This window comes from Lepidochelys kempii, chromosome 3, assembly GCF_965140285.1.
Source record: "Lepidochelys kempii isolate rLepKem1 chromosome 3, rLepKem1.hap1, whole genome shotgun sequence".
NCBI classification, from domain to species: Eukaryota; Metazoa; Chordata; order Testudines; family Cheloniidae; genus Lepidochelys; species Lepidochelys kempii.
Genome location: NC_136382.1, coordinates 40,581,147 through 40,593,548, shown reverse-complemented (window position 1 = coordinate 40,593,548; position 12,402 = coordinate 40,581,147). Strand labels below are relative to the sequence as shown.

The window sequence follows — 12,402 nt, the reverse complement described above, 5'->3', positions numbered from 1 at the left end:
CCTTTGTTTCTAGAGTGTGGGGTTTTTTTTGGTTTTTTTTGGTTTGTTTTTTTTTTACTGGGCTGTGATGCCCTAGAATAAAGGGTAATTCCTCATTAACTTGATGAAAAGAAAACAGTTTTTATTAGTATTAGCAAAGAGGCTTATTTTTGCAAAACAAACCCATTTTTTTCTCTTGTGCTTCAAGAAGCAATAAGTTAACAAAAGAACCCCTTTTCCCTGTGGTTATGATTCAGTGCAAGACACCTGGGTCAAATGGCTAATAATTTGTGGGGGGTATTTTTCCCTTAATGAAGGATGTTGCAGTGGGGAGTCATGAAGAAGAATGAATAAAAGTCTTTACGCGGACCCTCTCCTTATACATAATAATGTATCTTCCTCATCTCTGAACTTTATAATGGTGTTATGCTCTACCCTGTTATAAAAAGATAATTGAATAAAGCATTTATCTGGAATTCTCTCCACACCTCCCAGAACAATACTGTGATTGGGAGGTATTGTTCAGTAGACAGAAGAAAGAAAAAAGAAAAGAAGAAAAAGGAAATTTACATTTTATTTTAAGTTCTTAGTTCCTATTCTTTGGCAGAGCATGCAATGGTGGTGGTGGAGATGTCCGGAAGAAGAGGTGGGAAACACATCAGAGTTGCAGGCAGAGGACATGGCAGAGACTGCTTAGGACAGTGAAACTGTAGAGATGCGCACTTCAAGCTGTCATTCTCTCTCTGGCCCTTAGGACTTCGTACCAAGTGAGGAAACGTACCTGAAAAGAGACGGGGAAATCCAGGACGCCTATGATAATGTGGTGCACTCTAACCAATATAGAGGTGGTCCCCTAGCTCACTCCAGAACCAGAGGAAGGGGATTGGGGAGGCAGACTGAGGGAGTTGGATGGTTTCCACCTCAGTAATCACCCCAAAGTTAGAGGTGATCAAAAATTTTCATTTTTAAAAATAAGATTAAAAAATGGCAATTTTTCTAAAAATATTTTTGTTCATTTTCAAAATTTAAAAAATTGTGAAAATGTTTGCAAGGAAAACCTAACATTTTTCACTTCTTTTGAATTTTTTCACAAAAAACGTGTACTATTTTCTATCCCAGTGGTCTCCAAACTTTTTGGATCACGCACCCCCAGGTCCAGCTCTAGGGAAGCACCAAAAAAAAAAAAAAAAAGAGTTACTGCCGGCGTGCTGCCGAAGACAGAGCGGGGACAGCTGAGCTGCGGCCGAAGAATCAAAGGTCCGGGAGCGCTGCTGCCATCGTGCCGGCAGCACTCCTCCTGCCGCGCACCCCCTGGGGTGCACGCACCCCACTTTGGAGACCCCTATTCTAGCCCTCTCTACCCAAAATCTTCCATACACCTGAAGAGGGTAGGGATAGGGGTCAAATATAAAGGAATCTCTCATAGAAGTTTCACTCACCTCTTCCAGAAAGTGTGGGAAACAGAATGCTGCTTGTGAGTCTACGTTGGAGGGGAGGTTGAGCTGCTTCATGTCACCTTATTGTGCATGAGACAAAAAATGGTCTGTGACTAGAAGATAAAGCTTTTATATGCTGTTGGGAATTACAAATTTTAGAATGAGTGATTCTTAGTCCTAATTCTGAGTGTGTGTTAAGAGCATAGGTAATTATCCAGTAGAAAAATAATGTCATTATTCCCTGATATATGACCTCTTCAGTTTCTACTCATTAGCTCCCTTCCCTTGTCTGTTAACATTTTCTCTTTGTTGGCGAATATCAAGTCTAAAATAGACTCCTCTCTTGTTGCCTAGGAAATTATCACTCACTAAAGAGCTGAAAGCTACTTTTTGCTGGTTTTCTTGGAGAGATGTCCTCTAAAAATATTTCATTTGTGTTTTGCAGGCCAGGAAAAGTAATAGTTATGCTGCACCTAGGTACAGTACATGTGCCTTCAAATTAATACATATGCCTCAAGTTATTCAAAATAACATTTTTGCAGATTATTCATACAAAAGGAAATAAAATAGGAAAGCTGCATTAAAATGACTTTATAGAGCATCTTAAATGTGATAGGTATATCTACGGTACTCATTGCTGTGCTATCAAAAATATAGTTAAAATAGACGGGAATCTCTGTGTTAAGGCTGAAGCTCTGGCCATACTGTGCTTTTATATAGCTGCACATTGCTTAGCACAAGCTCAGTTGATATGGAGGTAGATATTACCACATCCGAGGTAGAAGCCAAATTTGAACAGCTTAATGGGACTAAATCAGGGGGGCCCAGATAGTCTTCATCCAAGAATATTTAAGGAACTGGCATATTAAATTGCAAGCCCATTAGCAAAAATTTTTAATGAATCTGTAAACTCAGGGGTTGTACTGTATGACTGGAGAATTGCTAACATAGTTCCTATTTTTAAGAAAGGGGAAAAAAGTGATCCGGGTAACTACAGGCCTGTCAGTTTGACATCTGTAGTATGCACAGGGTTGGAAAAAAATTTTGAAGGGGAAAGTAGTTAAAGGTCAATGGTAAATGGGACAAAATACAACATGGATTTACAAAAGGTAGATTGTGTCAAACCAACCTGATTTCCTTCTTTGAGAAGGTAACAGATATTTTAGACAAAGGAAACGCAGTGGATCTAATTTACCTCGATTTCAGTAAGGCATTTGATATGGTTCCACATGGGGAATTATTAGCTACATTGGAAAATATGGGGATCAATATGAAAATTGAAAGGTGGATAAGGAACTGGTTAAAGGGGAGACTACAATGGATCACACTGAAAGGTGAACTGTGTCAGGCTGGAAGGAGGTTACTAGTGGAGTTCCTCAGGGATCGGTTTTGGGACCAATCTTTTTTATTACTGACCTTGGCACAAAAAGTGGGAATGCACTAATAAAGTTTGCGGATGACACGAAGCTGGGAGGTATTGCCAATACAGAGAAGGACTGGGATATCATACATGAAGATCTGGATGACCTTGTAAACTGGAGTAATAGTAATAGGATGAAATTTAGTAGTGAAAAGTGCAACGTGATGCATTTAGGGATTAATAACAAGAATTTTTGTTATAAACTGGGGACACATCACTTGGAAGTAACAGAGGAGGAGAAGGACCTCGGAGTATTGGTTGATCACAGGATGACTATGAGCCGTCAATGTGATATGGCTGTGCAAAAAGCTAATGCAGTCTTGGGATTCATCAGGCAAGGTATTTCCAATAGAGATAAGGAGGTGTTAGTACCGTTACACAAGGCACTGGTGAGACCTCACCTGGAATACTGTGTGCAGTTCTGGTCTCCCAGGTTTAAGAAAGACGAATTCAGACTGGAACAGGTACAGAGAAGGGCTACTAGGATGATCTGAGGAATGGAAAACCTGTCTTATGGAAGGAGACTCAAAGAGCTTGGCTTGTTTAACCTAAGCAAAAGAAGGCTATGGGGAGATATGATTGCTCTCTATAAATATATCAGAGGGATAAATACCACGGAGAGAGAAGAATTATTTCATCTCAGTACCAATGTGGACACAAGAACAAATGGATTAAACTGGCCATCAGGAAGTTTAGACTTGAAATTAGACCAAGGTTTCTAACAATCAGAGGAGTAAAGTTCTGGAACAGCCTTCCAAGGGAAGCAGTGGTGGCAAAAGACCAACTGGCTTCAAGACTAAGCTTGATAAGTTTATGGAAGGGATGATATGATCGGATAGCCTAATTTTGGCAATTAATTGATCTTCAGCCATTAGCGGTAGATATGCCCAATGGCCTGTGATGATATGTTAGATGGGGTGGAATCTGAGTTACTACAGAGAATTCTTTCCTGGGTGTCTGGCTGGTGAGTCTTGCCCACATGCTCAGGGTTTAGCTGATCGCCATATTTGGGATCGGGAAGGAATTTTCCTCCAGGGCAGATTGGCAGAGGCCCTGGGTGTTTTTCGCCTTCCTCTGCAGCGTGGGGCACGGGTCACTTGCTGCACCTCGAAGTCTTTAAACCACAATTTGAGGACTTCAGTAGCTAAGATATAGGTTAGAGATTTGTTACAGGAGTGGGTGGGTGAGATTCTGTGGCCTGCGTTGTGTAGGAGGTCAGATTAGACGATCATAATGGTCCCTTCTGACCTTAGTCTATGATTCTATGAGTTGGGGCTCTGAATGCAGCTGAAATATAAATAATAATAAATAAAGGGTAGGTGAAATCACTCTCCATTCAGAGAATACCTAAGGAAATGATGCAGATCACAGACTGTTTCAGCCTCAACTATACACTTGTGGTTGTGTCATTTTAATCCACTTTTCAATGTTGTTGATTACGAAATAATTCAGTGGTTGCACTAAACAGTATAAGGCCAGAGTCAGCCCTGGTACAAGCAACTAATCTATGAAGAGTCACGCTTGCTTATTCCAGAAATGAATTTGGTCTGTCGTCTTCAAATTTATATTGGTGTCTCAAGCTCCAAGGGTTTTTTTTTTTTCTTAAATGGTAATGTCAGATGAAAACATATGTTTATAAAGCTTTTTTTTTAACCTTCAGGTATTTGATTGCTGAAAAATACCACAAATATATTTCAGGAAGAATTTGTTTTCTTCTTTTCAGATCATGCCAAGATCATCTCTTCTCTATTCCACTACTGGATTACAGATATCCTTCCTGGGAAGAACAGGAAATAAAGCATGTGTGTGTGTCCATCTGTGCAGAGTTAAAATTTAATATACCAACTGTAAACTGAATAGCGAATGTTCAGAAATAGCAGCGTACATGCTGTATATTCAGCAAGGTAAATGAAGTATTTTTCATATCATTGACTGTCCTCCAAAAGATAATGAGCAATATAAAAGTACTTTGATTTTGTATTTTGGTTGGTTGGGAACATCTTACATGTGGACATGCATCAACCAAATCATTTAACATAGAGCCTGAATCGGCAGTTGGATCTGTGCAAACAGATGCATCTTTTTGCGGGATTAGGGACATATGGGATGGTTTCTAGGTGTTCAAAGATTCAAGAGGTACATTAAACTTAAATGTTTATTGGTAATTTCTTTCTAGAAAATGTGCTTCTTAGCCATTATTGTTTGCAGAGTGTCAGAATGTATTCTAGGTGGAATTTATAGCACCACCTGTTGGTAAGGTAGCTCAACACTTCCCATATAAGACCTTTTTTTTTAGTTGCATTTAATTTTGCCAAACTTTAATCACTTGAGCTGAAATTTTCCATGCTGGGTGACCTGCCGCAGGCTGACTTTTTTGGAAAGTTCAGCCACAACAGTTCTGCTGTTTTTGAGAAAGACAAGAAGGAAAATAAAGTTGTTTTTAAAACTCTGAGAACATCTCCTTTCTAGCCATGCTTTTTTATTAAACATTTAAATAATTTTAAATTACATATATATTTATAAATTTATTTTTAAAAAATTCTGATTATCTTTTCTTTAGAAAGCTCTAATAAGTTCCTCCATGCACTGTAGCAGGGACCTGAAATTTGGCAAGGGCTGGCGTTTGTGTCAGGGATGTGTCTCTCGGGTCGTTGTGAAAATCTGTCCAAATTTGTCAAAGTTATAAACCTTTGAAATATTGCAGTTCGCAATGCTCGGTAGAGATTTGCTAGAGTTTAATAGCTACCATCTCCATAGATTCCATCTCCTCACAGTTCCTGTGTGTGACTGGACTGTGCAGGCTCCCTCCAGCCCAGAGCTACAGAGTGAAGTCTGACTTTCCCTATAGTGGCTACTCCGGGCAAGAGTGGATCTGGGCACCAGAAGTGAGCTCAGGGAACCTGTCTCTCCTGTGCCGTTAATAACCCCCATATTGGCACCAAGGCTTGGAGTGAAGAGGTAAACCGGGACCCAACATAAGGAATATGAAGGGATGAGACTAGGACTTACCAGTGCAACTTTCATAATGCATATGCATAAGGGGGCTGAATGAAAGTCTTTAATTACATGATCACATCCTATTTTTTTCCACAGGATCCCATCTTATTCAGTGCACAGGATGGACCACTCTGGGGATCGATCAATGTGGTTTTGCAGAAGTGGGAAGGTGTGCAGTGAAGGAAGCAGGGTATTGTTGGAAGAGAAAGGATTGTCTCCTGGTTAAGGCAGCTGAATGCTGCCCTGAAGATCTGAATTTTATGACTGCCTCTGCCACAGAGTTCTTATGCTAGGCAAGTCGCTTAAATCAAACTTTTCACAGGTGGTCACTAATTTTGTTCTTCTTTTTCTGTTTACCTGACTTGAGAGGCTGGGGTCTGTTTTGCAGAAATGTTGAGCACTCACAGCTGCAAACATCTGCAAAGCTACTTCATTGTCCTCCTTCAAATCCTTCAATAAAATTCTTCTTTCCTGTGAGGCCTACAAACTTGACAGTTTATTATGCTGACCAAAATTATCTCATAGTTTCCTTGTACTCCCCTGTCGGTCTGTCTGCTCCATTGATTGACTCTTGTCGTATACTTACATTGTAAGCTCTTTTGGGCAGGGCCGTTCTTTTCTCTGTTTGCACAGTACCTAGCACAATGGAGTACAGGTCCATGACTGGAACTCCTAAGCTCTACTGCAATACATATAATGATGGTGATAAGTGAAGTCAGTGGGAGCTATGCTTTGAATATATAAAGTGCTATACAATGCTAAACTCCTTGAAAAGTCAAGCACTGGGTATCTCAGATTGGGAACACAAAATCAGTTGACACTTCTGACCTTGATTTCTTGTGCCTCCGTTCCCCACGCCTTCACATCACAAGGGTGTTGCGAACATTTGTGAATGTTTGTGAAGTAGTTGGATGCTATAGTGAGGAGCACCACAGAAAAGCCCATGAGGAAATTAATAATTTATTTTTTCAGAGCAGGGTTTGAATAGTGTGCAGAAAATAAGGCATTGCACCGCACAGTGAAAAACTAGGAGAAAACAAAATATTGAATAGCTGCTTATTAAGTGAGCACTGTCCATCCTGTGCACTGAATGAGGCAGGAATCCTAAGCACAGCATACTTGTGTTCATGGAATTAAAAACTATATAATAAAGAACGTGCACAAAGGGTCCAAATTAAGGTTGCATGAGCCAGCAGCTTTAATTTGGCTGCTTGCACTTTGGCAGCACACAGGAAAGGAGAATTAGTCAGTGCTGCTGGCAGCACACCTCAGGCATGTTGGGACTGGATGGGATGTGGTCCATGGTTCCTATCCATTTACTAACATGCTGTTGCTGGTAAGATGGGCCCGTTACAGTGTAAGAGGATGGAGAGCACTGAGTGATTGGAAGAGAGTGAGATGTATAATAGAAATAGTTTCATATCCATTCCTCCCAGCTCTGGGACCTATTTTATTGAATTGTTCCAGATGGAAGAACATTGTATTAATAATGGTAGAACATTGATCAATGTATTTGATCTTCCACAAACATCTTCTTTCTCTATACTGTAATATTAGTTCATTTTTAATTAATCAACATTTAGGTGGATTAGACAGTTTTGTCCTCATGCAGTTAGGATTGGAATGGAAAAGGTGCTGTCCAAGTAGGAAATGACCGCAACGAGCCAATAGTGAAAGGCTGTGTTGAGTATGATAGAATTCTACAGTTGGAAACTCTAAACCATGTCTTGTAATAATATTTCCGTTTTAATGCTTGGTCTGTTCCCTCACCATAAAAAGGATTTGATCATGTGCAGTATTCATTTAAAACAGTGCAGCTCAATTTTAAGTTGCTGCATACTTAAAGGGGCCAGACTCTGATACCCTCACTCACAAGGAAGAACATTTTACTCCATGTGTAATCTCAATGACTTCTGTGGGACTAGTCGCAGAGTAAATTGCTACTCAGTGTGAACAAGGCTATTGGAAGTTGGACCAATAAAAGATATTACCTCATCTACTTTGTCTCTCTCCTTTTTGTTTGACAGTTTGAATTCTAACCCTTAATCCAGAGGTCCCCAAACTGTGGAGAGCCCCCAAGTAATGTTTGGAGGGGTACAGCTGGGGCCCAATCCAGCTCCTCTCATGGCTCCGGCCCCATACCCTGGGTCCCAGCTGCTGGCCAAGGCTCCACTCCCAGCCCTACCCCTTCCTCCAGTTATGGGCCCAGGGTCAGACCCCTTACCCTGTCCATGTCCCCCCCTCCCAGAGCCATATCCCTGCTCCCATCCCTGATTTGAGGGGGATGCAGACAGGGGTAAGGAGGGGCATGAGGTATAAAGTTTGGGGACCACTGCCTTAATCCATTTTAATTAACTGAGTTGCTGGTTTGGTGTTTTGTCTCTTTTTCAGCCATGACGAGCTCCATTTAAACATTGGCATATTAGAATAGAATTAGGACAAAGGGAATATTTCACTCCTCTCCACAATTTTTGTAAATACTCATTAATTAATAAGATTCATTAACTGGTTATCCCTTGTAGTAAAATGCCTTATGTTCCATTCCTCCTCTTCACTTCCAGAAATTCCCAAATGTTTGCTGATTGCTTCTTCAAGAGGCTCCACATTCACCATACACAGTGATGGTGATAGTGGACAGCATTAATCCTTTTGTCTTTTTTTTTTAAGAGACTGATTGTTAGAAAGTGGGAAAGTTCTTGTGTCCCACTTTTTAAAGACTGTTTTGTTGGCATAGCAGAAATTGCTTCATGTGAGCATCTTAACTTTTGTCATTTGTCATGAATAATTTCATGCAGTAGGGAAGAATTTCTATCTAAAGGAAAACACAAATATATATAAGATTGTTAAGGAAATAGTGACAACTGAGAGATGTTGTTGGTTATTCAAAGTTTGTTGTTCTTCTGTACAATTTGTAATAGTATTTTGAAGCCATTTATTTAAAAATTGAAATGTACCTTTGGGTTACACACTACGATACAAGGATATTGTCTTGTAAACTGTCTAGTCCCAAAAATCATGATAAGAAGTTCCTCATTCAAAAAAAAAAGTATTTAATATGAATTAGAAGTGGGGAGAAGATTGTGTTTAATCTCTTAATTTGTTTTCACTGTAGCCACTGTAAAATCCGTGCATTTTGTGCAAAAAAGTCAAGTACTGCAAACAAAACAAGCCTAAGAAACATTTAATGGTTTAGCCAGTTGCGGTCAATGGTGATTGATATTTTTATACATGATGTGCAATATGAGATCAAACACTAATCAAACCTGCTGCTGTTAAACTAACTGGGATTATAAACACAGTTGAGGATAAAATAAAACTGCAGGAGATCTTGGAGAGTTATGAAATTTGGGCCAGTTTCAATCAGATAAAGTTCTCTGTGGATAAATGCAAGGTTATAAGTGTATATTTGTGTATGAGTGTATGCAGTAATGCCATACTAAAATATAAGATGGAAGAAAACTGGTTTAAGAGCAGCGTTGCAGAATGAGACTCAGGAGTAATAAATGTGAGTGGACAGCCAGACCATGTGGGTAAATAAAGCAAGCCCTGTTTTTTTAGTAATACGACCGGGGTAACTAATATAAGTGTCATTTTCTTCATAGTTTCCATTTTAACATCCTGTTTTTAGTTCTCAAAACTTACCAAAATTTTGACTTTTCAGGTTGAAATTTTCCAGGCTTGTGGTCACTGCCCAATTAAATTAAAAAGTGAGAAATTCAAAACCAGTAAAAGGAGTACTTTTTCACACATTAAACAGATTAAACTGTGGAACTCCCTGCTACAGGAAATCACTGATGCCAAGAATCTAACATGATTCAAAAAGGGATTGAACATTTATATGGATAACAAGGATATGCAAAGTGATCATTATTAATGGTAAATTTTGGATGAGACATTAGACCTTATGCTCTGTTAGTTTAGCATAAGGGGGGCAGATTACCCCATCTCTGCCTGTGTTAGGGTTTTTAGCATTCTTTCTGTGAAGTATCTGGCCACTGTCAGAGACAGAATACTAGATTAGATGTACCTTGGGTCTGGTCCCAAATTATAAGTGTTTTTAGGTGGGTTTTTTGTTTTTAAGTTTTAGCAAAAAGAGTTTATCTGTTTAGAATTCTGAGGAGAGTTGAGGGGTATACTTTCCCCTTTATTTTAAATACATCAAAAATCCTGGAACGTTTATTGAAACAGCCCTATAACCAACATTGCTGAATTATGAAAACTGAAAATTGGAATAATCATAGTCCTCATTGAGCAGAAGTGCCTTGTATTGGTTAAATTCTGAATTCATTAAGTCATGAACTTTTCAAAGATGCATGCTGTGCATGTGCAGTACATTTTACATTGGACTTCCTTGCTAAGTTGGTAAGGAGCACAAGTGGGAGCCTTGAAATCATGCATCTTATAAGCTGCTTAGCTCCTAAGGAGTATAAGACAGAGACTTTCACCTCTGGTATGCAAGAGAGGGACAGTGTCCTAAGATATGGAGGGGAGAGGTGTTCCAGCTTCTTCGAGCCAGATAGTTTCAGCAAACATTTGCTATTGTCAATTTTTTGCAAGCCCCCAGAACTTCAAAGCCTGGGAGAGGTAAGTTTTACTTTGTTTTTCTCTTAAAAGCCCCCCTAGGAAATGCCAAAGAAAAATCAAGAGAATATTAAGGACCAAATAGTGAGTGGCCCACACATGGCTGTGCAGGATCTTCAAGGTGTGCAAGAAGAGCTGTTCGCAATTAGAGCTGGTTTGAACATTTTCAGCAAAATTTCATTTAGCCAAAATATACTATTTTGTCAAAGCTGAAAAGTTTCATGGAGACATGTCAGTTTCAAAAAGTTTTCCTGGGGAAAAGGGGGAGAGACTTTCATGATGTATAGACTGATGGTTATGGCACTGGTCTGGAATGTGGGAGAATCAAGTTCAAATCCTTGCTCTGAGTGATCTGGGATGAAAAACAATGCTTTTAATCAGACAGCAGACTCTTGATTCGAGTATCCTAACCACCAGGCCACAAACCAGCCTTCCACGTTTATCAAATCGAAAAGCTCAGGTGATTCTTCCAGTAGTGTCCCTATAGGTACTCTACTGTAGGTGTATTCGTGTCCCTGGACCTCAGATCGGAGATTTTAGATAACTGTGTCTGTTTGACTCACACATGTGCTCTCCCAGTCTCTTGCTCTGCCCTCAGTTCCTTTTCAACTGCCTTTGGCCTGAGAGAGAGCCTTAGCAAATCCCATTAACAGAGTTTCTTAGTGTTTTCTTGTTTGTTTCCTTCAGTATTAGATGTAGTAATAGAGCTTCCGTTAGTTAGTCTTAATACTGCCTTCTTTTCATTTCTCTCCCCCCTTCAAAAAAATGACTTTACTTGTAGAATAGTTATTGTCCAAGCCTAAGTTAGTTCTCCTTAGTTTCTTCCCATTCAGGTTGTGAACCCTAAAAGGGTATGCCCAACTCCCCTAGATTTAAACGTTGCCTCTCCAGTGAAGAAACCTTTCCTATCAGCAATGGCCATTCCCACTGCATTCATTGCCTTGGAGAGTCACTCATGTCTCAGAAGTGCACATTTTGCCTCAAACTAAAATTGAGAGTTGGAAAGAACCATGGGCAAAAATTAAGACTGCTCATGATGGAAAGCTCACTCCGACCAGCCTCCAACCCTGGACTCAGGACCCACTGTACAGTGATCCATGACAAGGCCAATTCTGTCAACATCATGGGCTAAGTACTCTCTGATGACTTCAAAGAGGAAATCCTTTGATTTCTCTCAGTCTCAAACAGGCAACAAGTTGCCTGAATAGGGAATCAGCCAAGAGAAAGAGACCCTGACAAGGTCGACTACCCAACCCACCACTTGGTACCCATGAAGCTGCAGGATCCTCAGGTACCACTACCACTGCTAAGCCCAAAGATCCTAAGGGCCAGGCTTGGGTAAATTGGTACTGGCAGGGGAAAGAAGCAGCAAAGAATGGTGGTCTAGTTCCTCTAAAGTGGCACTGACAGAGTCTTCTAGAGTCTCAGTCATGAGTACTTCAGCCCCGCAGAAGTCTAGGACAACATCTGCTGGTCATTTGTTGGAGTACAAAAGACCTCCGGTACCGTTGATTCTGTACACTTCAACAGTTCTTATTCAGCCAGCCTCAGCGGTACCGCCAGCTGTGCTGGTATCACAGGGATTTTGGTTCCCTAAAGACTTGATGATCTCAGAGATGCCTGAATCATCTTTGCTAGGCACCAACTTGACCATGGTACCAGTTACGTCCTATTCCCCTGACTTACATGCGGTGCTGAGACAATCTCCTCCACCATCCATGACTGCTCTACCCCATTAAGTGACAATAAAGAGCATGATGAGGATGACCTATATTAAGTGTCTGGAAAGCTCTCCATTACAACACCATGGATCTAGCCACCTAGAAACTGATGCACCTTCAGTTTACTATCAGGGGAGACATGGCCCACACAGTTGGTATGGACACCCGTGGATGCCATCACGCCTGCCCTTTGTACCACCTCACTGGTCATACTGGGATCCATGAGTGGCATATAGACACCAATTCTTGAGGACCTCTAGGGTTACCC

General features: G+C 40.4%; 1 protein-coding gene across 3 annotated transcripts in view; it reads left to right on the top strand.

Moving 5' to 3' along the window:
- ERICH1 (glutamate rich 1) overlaps window positions 1–7,181 on the top strand; it is a 109,482-nt gene extending 102,301 nt beyond the window's left edge. For all 3 annotated transcript variants that reach the window (XM_073336183.2, XM_073336185.2, XM_073336184.2), the window contains 2 exons: window positions 4,559–4,739; window positions 5,929–7,181. In XM_073336183.2, coding sequence (XP_073192284.2) covers window positions 4,559–4,632 — 74 coding nt within the window. In that variant the 3' untranslated portion in view covers window positions 4,633–4,739; window positions 5,929–7,181. The remainder of the gene's footprint in view (window positions 1–4,558; window positions 4,740–5,928) is intronic.
- Window positions 7,182–12,402: the final 5,221 nt, after the last annotated feature.